The following is a 22841-nucleotide window of genomic DNA, read 5'->3' as shown; positions in this document are numbered from 1 at the left end:
AAGCGTTTTTCCAAGCGCCTTAAGGATACACGTTACCCTTTCCCCCCTGACGTGGTCAAGGGCTGGACTCAGTGTCCCAAGGTGGATCCTCCAATCTCCAGACTTGCGGCTAGATCCATAGTTGCAGTGGAAGATGGAGCTTCACTCAAGGATGCTACTGACAGACAGATGGAGCTCTGGTTGAAATCCATCTATGAAGCTATCGGCGCGTCTTTTGCTCCAGAATTCGCAGCCGTATGGGCACTCCAAGCTATCTCAGCTGGTCAGGCGCAAATTGACGCACTCACACGTACGTCTGCGCCGCAGGTGGCGTCTATAACCGCTCAAACGTCGGCATTTGCGTCCTACGCTATTAATGCTGTCCTGGACTCTGCGAGCCGTACGGCGGTTGCAGCCGACAATTCGGTGGCAATACGCAGGGCCTTGTGGCTGCGGGAATGGAAGGCAGATTCGGCTTCCAAAAAGTGCTTAACTGGATTGCCATTTTCTGGCGACCGTTTGGTGAGAGATTGGATGAAATCATCAAACAATCCAAGGGAAAGGAAACATCCTTACCCCAGGCCAAACCAAAAACACCCCAACAGAGGAGGGGACAGTCGAGGTTTCGGTCCTTTCGGGGTGCGGGCAGGGATAGAGTTCAGCTCTCGTCCTCCGACTCGATTCTTCAGAACATCTCCGCCTCCCGAGCGAGCCGAGGCTCTTCTGCAGGCGGTGGGCATTCTGAAGGCAGAAGGAGTGGTGGTCCCGGTTCCTCTTCAGCAACAGGGCCACGGTTTCTACTCCAACCTGTTTGTGGTTCCAAAGAAGGACGGGTCCTTCCGTCCTGTTTTGGACCTAAAACTGCACAACAAACACGTAAGGACCAGGCGGTTCCAGATGGAATCCCTCCGCTCCGTCATCGCCTCAATGTCCCAAGGAGATTTCCTAGCATCGATCGATATCAAGGATGCTTATCTCCACGTACCAATTGCTCCAGAGCATCAGCGCTTCTTGCGCTTCGCCATAGGAGACGAACACCTTCAGTTCGCGGCACTGCCGTTCGGCCTGGCGACAGCCCCAAGGGTTTTCACCAAGGTCATGGCTACAGTAGTTGCGGTCCTCCACTCTCAGGGTCACTCAGTGATACCTTACTTAGACGATCTGCTGGTCAAGGCACCCTCTCAAGAGGCATGCCAACACAGCCTCAACGTTACTCTGGAGATTCTCCAGAGTTTCGGGTGGATCATCAATTTTCCAAAGTCAAATCTGACACCGGTCCAATCGCTGACATATCTTGGCATGGAGTTTCATACTCTTCCAGCGATAGTGAAGCTTCCGCTGGACAAACAGCGTTCACTACAGACAGGGGTGCAATCTCTCCTTCAAGGTCGGTCACACCCCTTGTGGCGCCTCATGCACTTCCTGGGGAAGATGGTGGCAGCAATGGAAGCAGTCCCTTTCGCGCAGTTTCACCTGCGTCCACGGTGGTGGCTTCTTCCCACTTCATTATCGAAGGGGAAATCCTTCCAACCCCCATCCTGGGCGGTGGTCACGACGGACGCGAGTCTGTCAGGGTGGGGAGCAGTTTTTCTCCACCACAGGGCTCAGGGTACGTGGACTCAGCAAGAGTCCTCACTTCAGATCAATGTTCTGGAGATCAGGGCAGTGTATCTTGCCCTAAAAGCGTTCCAGCAGTGGCTGGAAGGCAAGCAGATCCGAATTCAGTCGGACAACTCCACAGCGGTGGCTTACATCAACCACCAAGGTGGGACACGCAGTCGGCAAGCCTTCCAGGAAGTCCGGCGGATTCTGCTGTGGGTGGAAGCCACAGCATCCACCATATCCGCAGTTCACATCCCGGGCGTAGAAAACTGGGAAGCAGACTTTCTCAGTCGCCAGGGCATGGACGCAGGGGAATGGTCCCTTCACCCGGACGTGTTTCAGGAGATCTGTTGCCGCTGGGGGATGCCGGACGTCGACCTAATGGCGTCACGGCACAACAACAAGGTCCCAACATTCATGGCTCGATCTCAAGATCACAGAGCTCTGGCGGCAGACGCCTTAGTTCAGGATTGGTCGCAGTTTCGGCTTCCTTATGTGTTTCCTCCTCTGGCACTGTTGCCCAGAGTGTTACGCAAGATCAGGGCCGACTGCCGCCGCGTCATCCTCGTCGCTCCAGACTGGCCGAGGAGGTCGTGGTACCCGGATCTGTGGCATCTCACGGTCGGCCAACCGTGGGCACTGCCAGACCGACCAGATTTGCTGTCTCAAGGGCCGTTTTTCCATCTGAATTCTGCGGCCCTCAACCTGACTGTGTGGCCATTGAGTCCTGGATCCTAGCGTCTTCAGGATTATCTCAAGAGGTCATTGCCACTATGAGACAGGCTAGGAAACCTACGTCCGCCAAGATCTACATTTCTCGAACGGCGCCCCTGCGCCGCTCGGATGCACTCTTTGTCCTTGTCGCTGGCCAGCGTAAAGGGACACAAGCTTCCAAGTCAACCCTGGCTCGGTGGATCAAGGAACCAATTCTCGAAGCTTACCGTTCCTCGGGGCTTCCGGTTCCCTCAGGACTGAAGGCCCATTCTACCAGGGCCGTGGGAGCGTCCTGGGCCTTGCGACACCAGGCTACGGCTCAGCAGGTGTGTCAGGCAGCTACCTGGTCGAGCCTGCACACTTTCACGAAGCACTATCAGGTGCATACCTATGCTTCGGCAGATGCCAGCCTAGGTAGGCGAGTCCTTCAGGCGGCAGTTGCCCACCTGTAGGACGGAGCCGTTACGGCTCTATTATGAGGTATTATTTACCCACCCAGGGACTGCTTTTGGACGTCCCAATTGTCTGGGTCTCCCAATAAGGAGCGACAAAGAAGAAGGGAATTTTGTTTACTTACCGTAAATTCCTTTTCTTCTAGCTCCAATTGGGAGACCCAGCACCCGCCCCTGTTTTTGTATAACACATGTTGTTCATGTTAAATGGTTTCAGTTCTCCGATATTCCTTCGGATTGAATTTACTTTAAACCAGTTTATAATTTTTTCCTCCTTCGGGCTTTTGCACCAAAACTGATGAGCCCGTAGCAGTACGGGGGGTGTATAGGCTGAAGGGGAGGGGCTTTACACTTTTAGTGTAATACTTTGTGTGGCCTCCGGAGGCATAAGCTATACACCCAATTGTCTGGGTCTCCCAATTGGAGCTAGAAGAAAAGGAATTTACGGTAAGTAAACAAAATTCCCTTCTTTTCATATGACTGTACTTACAGTATATTACAAAAATGAGTACACCCCTCACATTTTTTGTAAACCTTTTTATTATATATTTTCATTGGACAACACTAAAGATCTGATGCTTTGATACAATGTAAAGAAGTCAGCATACAGATTGTATAACAGCATAAATGTGGTGTGCCTTCTAAATATTTCAACAATAGCTAAGCCACTGACAACAAAAGTGAGTAACCCCAAAGTGATAATGACCATATTGTGGCCAAAGTGTCAATATTTTGTGTGCCCACCATTATATTGAAGCACTGCTTTAATGCTCTTTGGCATGGTGTTCACTAGAGCCTCACAGGAGCCACTGGAATCCTCTTCCACTCCTCCATGATGTCGTCATGGAGTTGGTGAATGTTAGAGATCTTATGTTCCTCCACCTTCCGTTTGAGGATGCCCCACAGATGCTCGATAGGGTTTAGGTCTGGATACATGCTTGGCCAGTCCAGCACCTTTACCCTCAGTTTCTGTAGCAAGGCAGTGGCCATCTTGAAGGTGTGTTTGGGGTCGTTATGATGTAGGAATACTGCCCTGTGACCCAGTTTCAGAAGGGAGAGATCATGCTCAGCTTCAGTCTGTTACAGTACATGTTGGCATTTATGGTTCCCACACTGACACTCCAACCACCATGTTTGACTGTAGGCAAAACACACTTGTCTTTCTACTTTGTACTCCTTGCATATTTTCCGCCACACACTCTTGACACTATCTGAAACAAATAAGTTCTTCTAGGCCACAGGACTTGGTTCCAGTAATCCATGTCCTTACTTTTCTTGTCTTCAGCAAACTGTTTGCGGGCTTTTTTTTCATAATCTTTAGAAGATGCTTCCTTCTGTGACAACAACCATGCAGACCAATTTCATGCAGTGTGGGTGTATGGTTGGAGCACTGACAGGTGGACCCCCTCCTACCCCTGTAACCTCTGCAGCAATCCTGCCAGAATTCATATGCCTATTTTGAAAAGGCAACCACTGGATATGATGCTGAGCATGTGCACTTAAGTCCTTTGGTCAACCATGGCTAGGCCTGTTCTGAGTGGAACTTGTCTTGTTAAACCGCTGTATTGTATTGGCCACCGTGCTGCAGCTCAGTTTCAGGGTACTGGCAATCTTCTTCTAGCCTAAGCCATCTTCATGTAGAGCAACAATTATTTTTTTCAGTTCCTCAGTGAACGCTTTGCCATGAGGTGCCATGTTGAAATTCCAGTGACCACCAGTATGAGAGAGTGTGTGAATGATAACACCAAATGTATGATCTGCTCTCCATTCACACCTGAGGCCTTGTAATTGGGCATAATCTGGTCATTTTCACTTAGGGGTGTACTCACTTTTGTTTCCAGCAGTTTTGACATTAATGGCTGCGTGTTGAATTATTTAGAGAGCACATCAAATTCACACAGTTATACAAGCTGTACACTGATTATTTTACATTGTATCAAAGTGTCATATCCAGTGTTGTCCCATGAAAAGATATAATAAAATATTTATACAAATGTGAGGGGTGTACTCACTTTTGTGATATACTGTACATCCAGAAGTTCCCATGTTTCGGTATTCTCATATCAAGCTATCACATAACAATATCGCATACAGCTTCAAGCATCTCCTCTGACTGGCAGTATCCTCCTATACCAAGGCCAGTATATGCTCATCCAGGTATGTTCTGTCTTGGGCTAATCACTAAAGTCACCATCTGGAAACCTGCTCTTCATAACTATTTGCTGGACCTGGTGCCAAGCTTGTGGACAGCCGCGAACCACACATCACGAGCCCAAGAGCCACATCTGGCTCCAGCGCCACAGATTGGGGACCCCTGATCTAAGGTGTATGGCCAGCTTTATTTTACTACACCAAGTTATAAATTCTGCCTTATATAACTGTTTATATATCTTCTATAAACATGCCTTTATCCTCTTGTGCGTTTCTATACAGTTTTGTATTTCTTTGCTTTTTATAAGAAATGTATTAAAAATAAAATTGAAGTGTAGAATACAAACTGCAGACTTTAAAAGGGAGAATGAGCTTAAAAGGAGTCTGTCACCCCCAAAATATGATTTAACCTACTTATTCAGTCCTATAGAGGACATAGTCCTTCTAAAACGGATACCTGCAATATACAGTTAGGTCCAGAAATATTTGGACAGTGACACAAGTTTTGTTATTTTAGCTGTTTACAAAAACATGTTCAGAAATACAATTATATATATAATATGGGCTGAAAGTGCACACTCCCAGCTGCAATATGAGAGTTTTCACATCCAAATCGGAGAAAGGGTTTAGGAATCATAGCTCTGTAATGCATAGCCTCCTCTTATTCAAGGGACCAAAAGTAATTGGACAAGGGACTCTAAGGGCTGCAAATAACTCTGAAGGCGTCTCCCTCGTTAACCTGTAATCAATGAAGTAGTTAAAAGGTCTGGGGTTGATTACAGGTGTGTGGTTTTGCATTTGGAAGCTGTTGCTGTGACCAGACAACATGCGGTCTAAGGAACTCTCAATTGAGGTGAAGCAGAACATCCTGAGGCTGAAAAAAAAGAAAAAATCCATCAGAGAGATAGCAGACATGCTAGGAGTAGCAAAATCAACAGTCGGGTACATTCTGAGAAAAAAGGAATTGACTGGTGAGCTTGGGAACTCAAAAAGGCCTGGGCGTCCACGGATGACAACAGTGGTGGATGATCGCCACATACTTTCTTTGGTGAAGAAGAACCAATTCACAACATCAACTGAAGTCCAGAACACTCTCAGTGAAGTAGGTGTATCTGTCTCTAAGTCAACAGTAAAGAGAAGACTCCATGAAAGTAAATACAAAGGGTTCACATCTAGATGCAAACCATTCATCAATTCCAAAAATAGACAGGCCAGAGTTAAATTTGCTGAAAAACACCTCATGAAGCCAGCTCAGTTCTGGAAAAGTATTCTATGGACAGATGAGACAAAGATCAACCTGTACCAGAATGATGGGAAGAAAAAAGTTTGGAGAAGAAAGGGAACGGCACATGATCCAAGGCACACCACATCCTCTGTAAAACATGGTGGAGGCAACGTGATGGCATGGGCATGCATGGCTTTCAATGGAACTGGGTTACTTGTGTTTATTGATGACATAACAGCAGACAAGAGTAGCCGGATGAATTCTGAAGTGTACCGGGATATACTTTCAGCCCAGATTCAGCCAAATGCCGCAAAGTTGATCGGACGGCGCTTCATAGTACAGATGGACAATGACCCCAAGCATACAGCCAAAGCTACCCAGGAGTTCATGAGTGCAAAAAAGTGGAACATTCTGCAATGGCCAAGTCAATCACCAGATCTTAACCCAATTGAGCATGCATTTCACTTGCTCAAATCCAGACTTAAGACGGAAAGACCCACAAACAAGCAAGACCTGAAGGCTGCGGCTGTAAAGGCCTGGCAAAGCATTAAGAAGGAGGAAACCCAGCATTTGGTGATGTCCATGGGTTCCAGACTTAAGGCAGTGATTGCCTCCAAAGGATTCGCAACAAAATATTGAAAATAAAAATATTTTGTTTGGGTTTGGTTTATTTGTCCAATTACTTTTGACCTCCTAAAATGTGGAGTGTTTGTAAAGAAATGTGTACAATTCCTACAATTTCTATCAGATATTTTTTTTCAAACCTTCAAATTAAACGTTACAATCTGCACTTGAATTCTGTTGTAGAGGTTTCATTTCAAATCCAATGTGGTGGCATGCAGAGCCCAACTCGCGAAAATTGTGTCACTGTCCAAATATTTCTGGACCTAACTGTAGATTTTACTTCTTTAGTTGAACAGAAAAATGGTTTTATTTAATATGGAAATGAGGGCTTCTCAGTGCACCATAGGCGTGGTCAGACTCCATGCCCCATTCCTCCGCCTGATCTCCCATAAGCTCAATTGACATTGCTTACCGATTCATCAAAACTTTTACGATAAAGTTAACTTATGGCTTTCTCACGCCATTTTCGCCCACCTCTGACAAAGTGGGCAGGATGGGGACATGGTGACAGTGACTCTTCAAATTTATAACAAATGGCGGCATTTAGGCTAGTTTCACACTTGCGTTGAACGGCATCCGTTGCATTGCGTAGTGTGACGGATGCAACGGATGTGTTACATATAGTGGCACAACGGATGCAACAGATGCTGCAAAACAACGGAATCCGTTTTTTTGGTTTTTGTTTTTTTTTTTTACAGTTTTACCGGCAGCAGACTATTGTGAACGATCAGCTGATCGCTCCCAGTAGCCGGCCGCCGGGTGATCAGCTGATCGCTCCCTGCAGCCGGGTGATCAGCTGAGCGCTGTCACTTGCCGGCCGCTGGGTGATCAGCTGATCACTCCCTGCAGCAGGCCGCCGGGTGATCAGCTGAGCGCTGTCACTTTCCGGCCGCCGGGTGATCAGCTGATCGCTCCCTGCAGCCGGCCGCCAGGTGATCAGCTGAGCGCTGTCACTTGCCGGCCGCCGGGTGATCAGCTGATCACTCCCTGCAGCCGACCGCCGGGTGATCAGCTGAGCGCTGTCACTTGCCGGCGCCCAGGCATGCCGGCGGCCGGGCATGCCAGCGGACGGGCACTCAGCTGAGCGCTGTCACTTGCCGACGGCCGGGCGGTCAGCTGAACGTTCGGCCACCGCGAGCCAAAGTAAAGTTTGTGTTTTATTATCCAGAGGATTCCGCAGCTCAAAACAACGTTACATGCTGCGTTCCTCCCGCTGGGCGGAAGCAACGGAGCGTCGCCCAGCGGAAGCAACGCAGGTCCTTTAGGTACAATCCGTCATCCATGCAAGTCTATGGGAATCCGTTAACGGATTCCGCTGTTTTCCAAAAGGGCGGATTGTAACGGAAGGAAAACAACGCAAGTGTGAAAGTACCCTTACTACACCACAAATGTTACTCCACCAGGGACTGGAGTAGGATTAGTGGTGAGGAGCACACAGAGGTGTATGCCAATGATCTGATGTGAACAATGCTAGTCTTGATGCTTTGGGCTCATTGTTTTAGCAGGAGATTATCACTAAAGGATTAATAAACCTACTGCCATGTGCTCTTCATATTCATGAGTTCTGTATGACCTGCCTCCACCACTGATTGGCAGCTTTCTGTGTACACTGTGCATAGGCAAAAAGCTGACAATCATTGGTGTGGGTGTGGTCATACAGAACTCCGCATTTAATAGTGATATTATCATACAGCGACACTGCTGGAATCAGGGTCTCTGCCCCTACATCATACTGCTCTTAGATGGGGTAGAAAAATCTAGTGGCACGTTCCCTTTAACAGCAGCAAACATCATGACACAATCTGTATATAATATGCTGATTTTCCAGTGTATTTTATTACAAATGACTGGCCATGGATGTTACAGTACACATCATTAACAATATTTACTTTCCTAATGGCTGATCCATATATTTGACCTTTTCTGGAAAGGACATATCAGGCAAGGGTACATATTTTAAGACAGACTCCCGAGGAATCTTCTGCATGTGTTCTCCTAAGTGTCAGCTATTTAGGAGCTGTGATTCTTGCTCCAGACATTGTGAATGAAAACTAAAATATGGCATCAGCTACAGGGTGTAAAGCAAAGACGTAAAGCTGTTAATTAAAATGGGACTGTTTGCACCTATGGCTGTGTTCTGCTTGCTCCCTGGGTGCTTGCATTACACATTGTGCAAGTACCTGACGAGCTACACTTCTTTAATTTACCCTTAACCCTGTATAAATATATTTAAGCAAGGAAATGTTAGAGAAATGTGGGTGTGTAATTGAAGACTGATGTCCTCCTTAAACTGTGCCTGGGTTACATACTGTGTGAGGAGGACAACATGGAAGGCCAGATGGTGTTAGAGTCTAAGCTGTGTGACAGTTTATGCCTCATCATCACAGTTTGGCTGGCATAGACAACAGGATTTACTGTTACGCCGTGTCCAGGGGTCAGGCTGCAAACAGAAACGTTCCCAATGTACTATATACCAATGCTTGGGAGTGATGAGGCTTAGCGATGATGTAGACACTGTGGGTGCAAGAGAGAAAACAGATTTAACACAGAGAGAGAAGTAGTTGTTTCTAGCAATTTTTGGAGGACTTTTGGGTCACAAATGCAGTGCTGCTGTTACACAACTCGCACTGTGAGGTAAAACGCATAAATTGTGACAAACCACTGGAGCAGGTAGAGAAGACAGTTTATTGTCTACATGAGTACATTTAGACTGAAATCATTCCTGATTGTTTAGTTGCAAAGTACAAAGGAGATGCAATATTATTTTTTTTATATGTAAGATTTACCAACAAGAAACTATTATTTGACATGAAGCACAAAGTAGAACTGGCTGGAAAAAGTCCATTCCTGCTTTCTGCTCCTAGTGCGTCATTTTATACCCAATTCTATGTTCATTAAGCATATCATCTTATTTAGCAATCGCCAGTCTATAGCATATAGTGCGCAAGCAGGTATATCATTATTACAACCATCATGAAACATATTGTACAATGTGTGATCTACCTGTCTAAACTTGGCTCCCCATCTAGTGATGTGCACACTGTATAGAGGCGACTGTCGCTCAGCACTGAGATGAGAAGTAATGGCCGCACTCTTCACATAAAAACTGGACCTCTATAGGGGTCTTCCCACAAAGTTCATTTTAATCAATAGATCTTGGAATAATAATAATTTCCACAATTGGATGTGTTTGTAAACAATGTTGCTGTGCTGAGATAATCTTATATGTGAGTCCCTGCTATGTACTGTGTAATGGCCGTGTCTGACCGTACAGGGACATGGTCTGAGCATACCACATCTCCTGGGCATGGAAGACATCGAAAAAAATATACAAATATTACAGCCCATGATCGCAAATAATTTTTACGTTGAGGTAAAACATTTTTTTTTAAACCCACAGGGAGATGTTTTACCTCACAAAAAGAATCATCTATGACCCCCCTGTATACTGTCATTGCGTATAATCCGACCATTTCCCTGTATGGCCAGACACATCCATTACACAGTACATAGCAGGGACACATTTATAACATTATCTCAGCACAGGGACATTTTATATAAACACATCCAATTGTGGAAATTATTATTCCAAGATCTATTGATTAAAATCAACCTTAAAATCAACGTGTGAAACCCCTTTAAGCCTATTCTTTGTAAAAGGATTATTGTTAACCCTTCTGCCCTGTACTTATATGTTGCATTGAACAAAGGCAGATCCACTTTACGTATCACATATTTACTGGATATGTGATAATTTACTGATTCCTGGGGTTCCAACCACAAGGTCCAATCATAAGAACTCAGTCTGCTGTTTAGAAGAAGCAGCAGTCCAGCATGTGCACCCATTATTCACAGTGATTGAGAATCGGGAAAGATAAGAGCATTGTACTCGACTAGTCTATGTCCCATATACTATAAATCCACAAGCTCAACCTCTTCTCTAGTATGGTAAGGAACGTGGGCCCACCATTCTCATGAACAGTGAGACCCCCGGTGAATAGCAGCTTATCACCTATTCTGTGCATAGGCAGTTGTGTTACTTGAAGCTTATGGGCACCAATCAAAGATCTCTAACAGGGCCCCCCAACTCTCAAGGTTCTGTAATAGGATTAATCTTCTCATATGGGCCAAAGGGATCTTTTGGACCCCTATAGGCTCCGAAACTTGGATTCTACGGCAACTCGTGCCCCTAGTGATGGGTTGCGATCTTGGTACAACCACTTTAAAGGGACCGTGTCACCAGATGTTTCCCTATTAAACTAAAAGAATCACCTTCTGCAGCTCCTGAGTTTCATTATATGAAGGTGATCCTTGGCCCTGACTCCCCTTCCAGACCCCAAAAATAACTTTATAAAACTTGGCCCTTAGGTATGCTAATTACCTTGGTGGGCCAGATGGGCATGCTCATTTTCTGTTCCTTTATCCCCCTCCTGCCGCGGATTGCCGTCCTCCTTCCTTGATTGATGGGATGACGCCCTCCGTCATCCTCCTCGTCGCATTTTCAAATCTCGCGCCTGTGCAGTTAGGTCGGCTTGCGCAGGCGCAGTTCGCTCTGCCATATCATGGCCAGAGCAGAAAACATGGCTGCCCTAGCTCGCACCGTTGAGCTAACTGTGCAGGCGCGAGATTATGGGCGGGTACGAGCATGGCACTGGTGAGGTCGGCTCTGTGCATGACCTCACCAGCGTCATCCCAGTACCCGCCCATAATCTCGCACCTGCGCAGTTAGCTCAACGGCGCGAGCTAGGGCAGCTATGTTTTCTGCTCTGGCCGCGATATGGCAGAGCGAACTGCACCTGCGCGAGCAGACCTAACTGCACAGGCGCGAGATTTGAAAATGCGACGAGGAAGATGACGGAGGGCGTCATCTTGTCAATCAAGGAAGGAGGATGGCGATCAGCGGCAGGAGGGGGACAAAGGAACAGAAAATGAGCCCGCCCATCTGGCCAACACAGGTAATTAGCATACCTAAGGGCCAAGTTTTATAAAGTTATTTTTGGGGTCTGAAAGGGGAGTCAGGGCCAAGGTGCACCTTCATAGAATGCAGCCCAGGAGCCGCAGAAGGTGATTCTTTTAGTTTAATAGCGAAAAATCTGGTGACAGGTTCCCTTTAACACTAGAAGTCCCAGAAATTTCGAGCTCCATAGGGTTCCAATGGTAGAAATGTTAAATGACCCCTCTCTGGGACTTCTAGTGTTAAATCCAGCAAACCTTTAGAATTGACTTGCTCACTGCATCCCAATAGCTGGCAAATGCCAAACCAATTTGTGTGAAGTCAGAATTCAACCTTCTTAAAAATAGGGTAATAATAACATTTTTTACATTGCATAAATATTGAATAAATATATTTACATACACACATATATTTATACCGAAGTGGCTCTCACACGGTGTCTATTTAATGGGCAAGCATTCTTGTTTTGTGGTGCTTAGGATATACTGGACTCCGCAGCCAAGGAGAGGAGTATGGCCTTTGCTGTGTTTTCAAAGAGGGCCGCTCTGTTCTGCTGCTCGCCCTTCTTCACCCAATGTCCATAGATCCTAAATGCACAAGCGTCAATCATCTTTCTAATAGGCTTGATTGCATATGGGTCCCGTGCTACAATCTCCTTGGTAACTGGCTTCACTTTACGGTAGTAGTGGTAAATACGGACGGAGGCAAGGACTGTTAAACAGACCACCTGTAAATACACAATTAGATTCATTGAATTATTTTTCTTTGTATTGCCCAATAAGAGTAATTCTGTGAACTGCACAATAATTTGTATACAGTGTGTCTATCCATATCCTGTCCACCGCAATTAACCTGAGAACGGTGGCAGCTATAGGCATAGAAGTGGTGTATAGGTATAGTAAAGTAGCCATGCGCTACGCAGTGAAACCACTTATAGCTCCACCTGGTGGAAAACAACGGAGTTAGAGAAAAAAAGTGAATCAAAAAATTGTAGGGTATCATCAATTCAATACGAATCGACTTTGTAATTCACTTTTTTTCTCTATCTAGTTCCGTTTTCGAAATAAAAAGGTTAACTCCGTTGTTTTCCACCAGGTGGCGCTATAGGTGGTTTCACTGCGTAGCGCATGGCTACTTTACTATACCTAGACACCACTTCTATGCCTATAGCTGCCGCCATTCTCAAGTTAATGGCGGTGGACAGGATATAAGTGGACACACTGTGTAGTAGGCTTTTCTCTATGTTTGGCCCCTGGTGGCTCCCAGCAAGTCAGAAGTCTGGGAACAGTCTCAAATATGCACCTTACTGAATTTCACTAGTTGTTTGTTTGTTTTCAATCTTGATTTTGTATTTATTAATTTGTACGTCTTATTTAGCCTACCAGTGATCTGTGCAGTGCATCATCCATAGTGAGGTCACGCCACAAGAAGGCATCACTATGGAATAAGCAGCAGTGTTGGTGAACATCAATGTCCTACAGCCAATGAAAAATGTCACCTTGTGCCATGGTGTCTAATACGGTTGTAAGGTTTCAATAACTTACCCATACTGTATACTGAATTAGTGGTATGGTATTTGCAGATTTTACTACTTTTTGCAGGATTGACCAAGTTTGAAAGGGAATCTGTCACCAAGTTGTTGCTACCTCATCTGAGAGCAGCATAATGTAGAGACAGAGATCCTGATTCCAACGATGTGTCACTTATTGAGCTGTTTGCTGTAATTTTGATAAACTCAGTGTTTTCTCTCTGCAGATCTAGAAGTTATACAGAGCTCATGAATATGCTGGACTACCTTGCAGCAGGACAAGTAGTCCTGTAATGATAATCTACTGCTGATTAAACAGTGATTTTATCAAAACTAGGCTAAGCAATCCAGTAAGTGACACATCACTGGAATCAGGATCTCTGCACCTACATTATGCTGCTCTCAGATCAGGTGGCAAAAACCTGGTGACCGATTTCCCTTAAAGCTGCACTCATATATTCCAGCTCTGTGTTTAATACAATCGTTAGTTTTGTCTTGAACTTTTTTTGCAACTTTTTTTTTTTTTCACAGAGTCGCATGTCTTTTGCAAAATGGCAAAATTACTAGTATATATAACATAAAGCGAGGAAGGGGCTGGAGTACAGTTGCGACAAATTTTGTGAAAGTCACAAATATTAATTAGGCAAACACATTTGGAAACTTTAAACTATCCCACAGTGGCGATCTAAAAAAAACCCCCACAACCAAGCACAAAAAAAAGACTATAAAAAAGGAAAAAATTCAAGGAATTGGGCATAGATGAATAAACAAGCAAAAGCCAAGAAACTATATTTAACCAAAGGCACAAATGCATTGATTAATCGACCCCATTGACTTTATGGTGGTTTAAAAAAAAAAAAAAAAGCTCATTACATACTGATTTGTACAACTCCAGTTGCAAATGGTGCTTTGCCAAAGTCATGGCCAAAAGTATTGGCACCCTTGAAATTATTCAAAAAAAATGAAGTATTTCTCCCAAAAAATTATTGCATTTACACGTTTTGTTATACACTTGTTTACTTCCTTTGTGTATATTGGAACAACACAAAAAAATGAGAAAAAAGGGAAATTGGACATAATTTCACACACAATCCCAAAAAGTAGTCTAACAAAATTGTTGCCACCTTTCCAAAATTGTGTGTGAACAACTTTGTTTCAAGCATGTGATGATTGTTCAAACTCGCCTGTGACAAGTAACAGGAGTGGACAATATGAAAATCACATCTGGAACCAAATAAAAAGCGGAGACGTTGACTCAGTCTTTGCATTGTGTGTCACACTAAGCATGGAGAACAGAAAGAAGAGAATTGTCTGAGGACTTGAGAATCAAAATTGTTGAAAAATATCAACAATCTCAATGTTACAAGGCCATCTCCAGAGATCTTGATGTTCCTTTGTCTACAGTGTGCAACATGATTAAGAAGTTTACAACTCATGGCACTGTAGCTAATCTTGAATTGATGAAAGCTTGCCACGCACAATAGTCCGAATGGTGGATAAGTAGCCCCAATCAAGTTCCAAAGAAATTCAAGATGTCCTGCAGACTCAGGGTTCATCAATGTCAACACAAACTATGTCGATATTTGAATTAAATGAAACATTATGGCAGGAGACCCAGCAGGACCCTTCTGCTGACACAGAGTCATAAAAAAAGCTAGACTGCAGTTTGCTAAAGATGTTTTTGGGAAAACATCTTGTGGATAGATGAGACCAAGATAGAGCTTTTTGATAAAACAAATTATTCTGTTTATCAAAAATGGATTGAGGTCTACAAAGAAAAGAATACAGTACCTACAGTGAAATATGGTGGAAGTTCAAATATGTTTTGGGTTGTTTTGCTGCATCTGGCACTCTGGCACTGGATGCCATAACTGTGTGTGCAAGGCATCATGAAATCTAAAGATTACCAAAGGATTTTGGATCGCAATGTACTACCCAGTGTCTGAAAGCTGGGTTTGTGTCCTAGGTCATGGGTCTGACAGCAGGACAATGACCCCAAATATTCTTCAAGAACCATCCAGAAATGGATGGAAATAAAGCACTGAAGAGTTCTGATGTGGCCAGTAATGAGTCCTGATCTATATCCCATTGAACACCTGTGGAGAGATCTTAAAATTGCTGTTCGGAGAAGGCACCTTCAAACATGAGAGACCTGGAACAGTTTGCAAAAGAAAAGTGGCCCATAATTCCAATTGAGAGGTGTAAGAAGCTTGTTGATGGTTATAAGAAGCGATTGCAGTTATTTATTCCAAATGGTGTGCAACCAAGTATAAAATTGAGTGTGCCAACAATTTTGTCCTGCCCATTTTGGGGTTTTGTGTGAAATTATGTCCAATTTGCTATTTTTCACTCTTTTTTTGTTTGTTCCAATACCAACAAAGCAAACAAACATGTCTACAACAAAACATGTACTGGCAATAATTTTCTGGGAGAAATACTTTGTTTTCTGGAACAAGTTCAAGGGTGCCAACGCTTTAGGCCATATCTGTATAAGGTAAACACTCCTCCGTGTGTAGAAAAGACACATAGCAGTTGTATTCCTTAATGTTCTGCCTACTAGGAAACATGCAGAGCTCAATTAATTGCAAAATGTTTGCGTAACTCAGTTATGCTAAAATTTTGTGACTTTTGTTGTTCTTACGTCATTTTCACCCAGCTGCAACAAAGTGGCAGAGCTTGTGCAGGATCGGGCATGGCGACCACTATTCGTCAAATTCAGGATGAGCAGTGGGGTTTGCTACAACACAAATCTTACTCCAGCAAGGACTGGAGTAAGATTTGTGGTGAGGCACACACCACTCATCAGACGCTACTGTTTCAATAATAGTTATACAGCTGTTAATGAATCAGGAGCTTTCCACTCCTCCCCACCCATCAAACCATCATGAAGATCTCCTGATGAATGAGGGCCATAATTTCAAGTAATTATAACACAATTTCACATGTATGAAACAGAATGACAGATTTACCTTAAACTTCCTGTATGGACTGAAATGGCGCACTTCTTCCACCACGTACTGTTGGAAAAAGGGATGTGCTAGTGCCTCCTCTGCTGTCAGACGTCTTTCAGGGTTCACTATGAGTAGTCGTGCAATCTTAGATAAAAAAAAATCTTATTTTTAAAATTACTCTTGCCTTGATTTAATGTAATAAATAAGATTTCAGAATGTCATTGTCTTTAAAAATTGATTTTATAGCCATAATAAAGTTATCAGAATACCATCATATTTCCCTATGCTCTGCTACTTCTATATGAAGAGTCTCATCTCCTGCATTAGTAGCATGGACAGAAGAGCCTTCATGACGGAAGATGGAGGTGAATACAGTGACACATCTAAACAACCCCACCCAAAATGCCCTGATTGGGCAGAAAGCATCTATTAAGGACTATTTTATCCATATAGCAACCACTCTAAAGGAAATGTATGGCCGATGGGAGCAAACCGGTGATGACAGATAACTGAATATCCATGAAGCTGGACCCATGGTGATCAGTTAATCATTAGGTCAACTTCAATATGGAAAGAGGTTGACATGTTGGAGCAACCCCTTTAAAGAGCATTTATCAGCCTTTCTGAAATACCCCTTAAGTAAATACTTGACATGTACAACATAACAATGCTAGAGAATCTTTTCTTAAAACTCTGCTTTGTGTAGTTCTTCTGTAATTCCGTCTTGGAAGTGTATTCATAAATTGACCACTAGGTATTACCATTCCCCTTGCCAATGGTGCATGTACCTACAGTACTTATACTGTCCACTGTATTGACAGTGAGGAATCGCACCCTGCTTAAAAAGAGACTAGTAATACCTACTGTGTTTTTCTAAAAATAAGCCCTCCCCCAAAATAAGGCCTAGCAGGAATTTTCAGCATTTTTGGAGTAAGGCTTAAATATAAGCCCTACCCTGAAAATAAGCCCTAGTTCAATATTGAAGTGTCCATGTAGCTAAAAAAAGTTAAAGAATACTGCAGGACAACTTCATTATAGAAGGTAGACACCACCAAAAGAGAGAAGAAAGCAGACAAAAGACCCCACAATCATACTCACCAGACGCCAAATGGGAGGCCCTGCGGTGGAATGCACACACACACACTTTAGATCCCACACCCATCAGATCACACACCCACACACATCTGTTTGCGCACACATCAGATCACTCACATATATCGGATCACACAAATACTGTATATCAGATCACACAAACACTCACCACATCCAGTGATACCGATTGCTTCTAGTCGGCAGGGGAACCTGGGACGCAGTGCAGTGGAGCGCGAAGACCTGCGGTGGAACAAATGAAGTGTGATGTCCCTGGACTATCGGGAGAGGAGGTGAGGAATGCCAAGTAGAGAGAGTAGTCTGGAAGTGAAAGGGAGAAGAGGTCGGAAGCGGGGCTCCTGGGAAACAATCTAGGTGGCAGACGGTGGTCTGGGCCTAGAGGAGTTGGACCCCAGTCGCAGGGGATCATGGAAAGGGGCACGGATCTGTCGAGGAGGACAGCCGGCGGCCTTGCACCATCTCCGGGCTGGGACTAAGTACGTGGACCCTAGGTCGGGGAGTAGCTTCAGGCAACCCGATAATTTACCCGTGGAGAACGGAGCCTTCAAGATTCGTTCCCAACCGCTCTAAAATCGGGGCACTAGCACAACGAGGGGGATAGGACTTTCCAATCCAAAACAGTCCAGAAAATCCCAAGCATGAGCCCTGAGAGCAAGCTCCTACACTTAGCCATAGTGGGGAGTGGGACCCGGCAAGTTTCACACTACCGAGACCACCAAAGAAGTAAACTTAGTGCCAGGAGGCAGGTCACGGATCACCAGGCAGCACCACTGGGGACAGGACCCGAACTAAGCTCCCCTCAGCGGCAGCGGTGTCCAGAGACTTGTTTTACCAGTTGTCGGTGTTTGCTTAATGAACTGAGTGAGTACCAAAGTGACCCCTGAATCCCACGGCACCCCTCACTGAGTCCCGGGGTATTCCCCCTACCCGTGGAGGGTTCTAACACCTGGCTGCCCCATTCCATCACCCCGGGTACTCCCAACCGCAGAATGGTACTCCTAATTACCACATACCACGGGTGGCGTCACAGAACTCTAATAAATCCCTTGTAAATACCCCCTTCATTTGAGTAGCCGCATGACCCCCTGGTCCGGAGACCCTCGAGCTACTGAGAACCCGGATCCGAGCAGCTCGGCTGCTGGCATGGGGGCGGCACAGAAGGACCTGCGGTGGAACACAGCAATGCGTTCCACCGCAGGTCCTCTATGCATTCCACCGCAAGTTCTCGCGCTCCACTGCACTGTGTCCCATTTTCCCTTGCCTGCCAGAAGCAATCGGTATCGTCATCTGTGTTGAGTGTGTGCAATCTGATGTGTGATTGTGTGTGCGATCTAGTGTGTGTGTGTGTGAGTATCAGTGTGTGTGTGCGATGTGATGAAGGTGAGTGTGTGTGTGCGATCTGATGTATCTGAGTCTGTTGGTCAGAAGCAGGGGAGGACCGCGTGGAGCACCCGCTGAAGATTGCAGAAGGACCTGAGAGCCATGCAAACCTCCGGGGTCTAGTAAGTACAATTCTGCTGGGAAGGGGAGGGGGGGGGGTCTGCTTTTTTGGGTGGATAAACTTACCCCCAACCTGTGTTTCCCCTAGAATAAGCCCTACCCCAAAAATAAGCACTAGCGCATTTTTCGGGGAAAAACACAAAAAATTAATTTAGTTTAATTTTCAGAGAAACATGGTAGTTGGTAATGTATTCATTCATTTTCAGGCCCCACCACAAAGGTTCTTTTTAGGTTCAGTTGATAGAAAATTAAGTTGACATATAGGAGACACACAATGAGAACCCATAGAAAAATATGTCGGTATTCTGATAAGGTTCTAAGGGTAACATATTTACTAGATAAAATGTAGGCAGCCAGAGCCTTAAAACATAAGGATCATGCTATACCAGGTCTTTAACTGTGTCTGATCGATCATCCCACTCAGGGGAACCAAACTGATATTCTCCATTCATTATCATGCGTAACATCAGCATCTGCTTCCTGTGCCAAAATGGGGGTGAACCTGCTAGTAGGGTGTACATGATCACTCCGCTGCTCCACCTGTACATGAGAAAGTTAATGTTAATTTCATGTACTAAAATTGCCAAACTCTACATAGTAAAACGTGTTTATAGTATGTCTGCCACACAGCTCACTGTATGGATTATTATGGAAGCAGTCTGTACTGTACAATGCATCACCAAGTCTTGTTACAACCGTAATAACTTACATGTCCACTTCTTTACCATAGCCTGGATGGTACTCATCCATGGAGCACTGAAGAATTTCAGGGGCCAAGTATCCTGGGGTACCACATATTTCTTAATGCAAAATAAAAATAAAGTACAGATTTATAAGCATTTAAATATAAGGGCACATTCTATATTAAAGGGATCTTCTCACTAGCATATGGATAGGATTACTTGCTGCTCAGTGGGGGCCACAGGGTTGATTACATGAATACTACTTATGACCTATATGGAGAATTACTGATAAAAGGATGATTGCTGGGGATCCCAACACTGTGACCCAAATGGTATCTGAAACAGGAGTCTTCAGCCCCTCCCCCTCTCCTTGTTCCTCACAGCTGCACTGACAAAGAGTTTGAATTGGGAGGTGGGTATTGATGCGCTCTGCCTACGGGGGTTGACGGAAACATTGAGTGCTATAGTTGGCAAGTATACCAATACTGGTGTATTGATTTTGGGAAAAGGGTTGCATTGAGTTTATTATATGACTTTCTCTGCTATGGCTTTCATAGCCCTGGTGGGCTATGTTCTGTTAAATAATTGTCCCCAAAAGATTAGCCGAGAGCAAACCCAATTGAAGCCGACTTACAAGTCAATCACTTGCCATTTACTTATGGTATAATTAACCAATAATTTCTATACAAGATTCTTGTTGTGTACCGCATGGAATGCTGCCATAAAGTATATGATCTATGGCTCTGTTCACATCACTTCTGCGATGTACACTAAGCACATGCATAGGAATGTGCTACCATCGCCTGCAGCGTCTCGAATCTTGTCTTCTGGGATGTCACTGTTCAGCAATAACATAGGAAGCTGCCAGCAGTGGACCTTGACTATTTCTGTGCCCAAGTTCATTCGGCATGGCGGAAAATTCCTCAGACAACCATAACAGGGGTTATCCAATGCTCGGACAACCCCTACTCAATCTGAATATTTCCCTTTTTTAAAATAATAAAACTTATACTCACCTCCAATGACGGCACTGTTCAAGCAGTGACAACTCTTGCTCTCCCGGGATCACATACTACTGTGACATCATGACCAATCAGTGATCGCTTCACCCTCCCTGTTTTCAGACGAATAGCTTACATCAGAAAGAAGTGAGAGGGTTTCTATGGTGGGGAGAGTGAAGCGCTGATTGGCAGCTGGGATCACGTGATGTCACAATGATATGCGATCCCATGAGAGCGAGTGCTGACACTGCTGGATTTGCGCTGCCATTGGAGGTGAGAAAAAGTTTTATTATTTTAAAAGGAGAAACATTCGGATTGGGAAGGGGTTATCCGAAGACTGTACAACCCCTTTAATAACCTCACTAATAACATGTCAATGCATGTACAAGTAAGTGTGTGTATTTCTATAAATGGCTCCCTTTCTAAATATTAAATAAATTGAGATGTTTTGAAAATGTTGATTACAATTTTTAATCATTTGCATATCATAAACTTTTCTATTGATCCAATGATTTCACAAGTTTTCCTTCTTGGTGTGGCAATTGCAATGTTGAGGAGTGTATATGTAGCCTTGAGACTAAAATGAGTAAAATCTATGGCAATTATTGTCCTTGTGGCACTTAGCTGCTACTTTTGAAATATAAGTCGAGCTGAGCGTATATTGAAAAAGAGAGAGAGAGAGAGAGAGAGGGAGAGGGAGAGAGAGATCCGCATTGTTGGCTCATGTTGAATCTGGGATCCACTATTATACCCAAATCCTTTTCCCCGATGCTATCACCTAGTTCTTTTCCTCCCATACTATATATGCTTTTTACATTTCTTTTACCCAGATGTAGGACTTTGCATTTGTCCCTGTTAAAAACCATTCTTTTCTCCTCAGCCCATTGTTCGAGTATGTCTAGATCCTTTTGAATGCGCTCTCTTTCCTCTCTAGTGTTGGCTACTCTCCTATCTTAGTATCATCTGCAAATGTTTTGAGTTTTCCAATAATTCCATTGCCCCGGGACAGAGCCTTGCGGCACCCTGTTTTTTACTTTCCTGCAGATTGATGTGTATCCATTTAGTATTACTCGTTGCGCCCAATCAATAAGCCAGTTGTAAATCCATCTTACTGATTTTTTTTCAATTCCGTACTTGATAATTTTTTCAATGAGGATGTCATGTGATACTTTATCGAATGCCTTACTGAAGTCAAGGTATACTATATCCACAGCATTCCCCTGGTACAACCATTCAGTGACTTTGTAGAAGGAAATTAGGTTGGTCTGACATGTTTTATTGGTCATAAAGCCATGCTGGCTTTGGTTGATTAATGCCTTCCCATCCAGGTACCTAAGTAAATGTTCTTTGACAATTTGCATGAAGATTTTTCCTGCAATAGAGGTTAGGCTTACTGGCCTGTCATTCCCTGGATCCTCCTTTTTCCCCTTTTTGTAGATAGGAACCACATTTGCCCTTTTCCAATCTAGAGGGACCTTTCCTGTTTCCCATAACTTATTGAAGATTATGGCAAGCGGTACTATTATTTCCTCAGCTATCTCTTTCAGGACTCTAGGGTGTCAATCGTCTGGACATTGGGACTTGGTTTCCTTCAACTTGCCTAAGTGTTCTAATATCAATTATTTGCTTATTGTCAACTTGGAATCCTCCTGATCATCACTTCTATCATTATTATTGTTGATGCTTGCATTAGTTTTTTGGGAGAAGACATACAAAATACGAATTTAGTATCTCCACCTGCTGTTCCACCTTGTTGACTGTTTCACTTTTTTGATTCTGCAGGACTCCTATCATCTCCTTAACTTTTCTTTTGCTTTTAACATACCCCCAAAATCCTTTTACCTTACTCTTGGCCTCTTTTGTAAGCCTCAATTCGTGTTCAGCCTTAGCTCCTTTGACGCTTGTCTTGCAGACTCTGCAAACTGCCATGTATTCTTTCCTAGGTATAACCCCCATCTTTCATTTGATGTATGTTTCCTTTTTCTTTCTAAGCAGGTGATGTAATTTTTTGTTCATCCATCCTGGTTTCTTTACGACTTTCCCATTTTTCTTCCTTTTAGGTATTGTTAGTTCTTGTGCATTAAGGATTTCCTTATGGAAGATTTCCCATCCTTCGTGTGCAGTTTGTGTCTAAGTATTAGGTGCCATGGAATTCTACCAATCTTTGCCTTTAGGCCCTTGAAGTCTGCTCTGCTAAAGTCAAGCCTTGAAGTCTGTATCTTCTCAGGTGTTCCACCTCTTGCAACTCCAAATTCAAGGAAAGCATGATCGCTGAGTCCCAGTGGCCCTGCTACCCTTATCTTGTGGTTTTGCTGCCTTCAGTCTGAATTCACAATGTTCACATTCCCATAAGAATGTGGAAAACCA

General features: G+C 44.2%; 1 protein-coding gene across 2 annotated transcripts in view; it reads right to left on the bottom strand.

The window, feature by feature from the left end:
• Positions 1-11800: 11800 nt before the first annotated feature.
• PHKG1 (phosphorylase kinase catalytic subunit gamma 1) overlaps positions 11801-22841 on the bottom strand; it is a 74785-nt gene continuing 63744 nt past the window's right edge. For both annotated transcript variants that reach the window (XM_075336323.1, XM_075336324.1), the window contains exons 7-10: positions 19500-19590; positions 19177-19330; positions 16199-16324; positions 11801-12428 (exon numbers count right to left, since the gene is read on the bottom strand). In XM_075336323.1, coding sequence (XP_075192438.1) covers positions 12177-12428; positions 16199-16324; positions 19177-19330; positions 19500-19590 — 623 coding nt within the window. In that variant the 3' untranslated portion in view covers positions 11801-12176. The remainder of the gene's footprint in view (positions 12429-16198; positions 16325-19176; positions 19331-19499; positions 19591-22841) is intronic.

This window comes from Anomaloglossus baeobatrachus, chromosome 2 (genome assembly GCF_048569485.1).
Source record: "Anomaloglossus baeobatrachus isolate aAnoBae1 chromosome 2, aAnoBae1.hap1, whole genome shotgun sequence".
NCBI classification, from domain to species: Eukaryota; Metazoa; Chordata; class Amphibia; order Anura; family Aromobatidae; genus Anomaloglossus; species Anomaloglossus baeobatrachus.
Note: the sequence above shows the minus strand (reverse complement) of the source record. Positions and strands in the feature narration are given on the sequence as shown.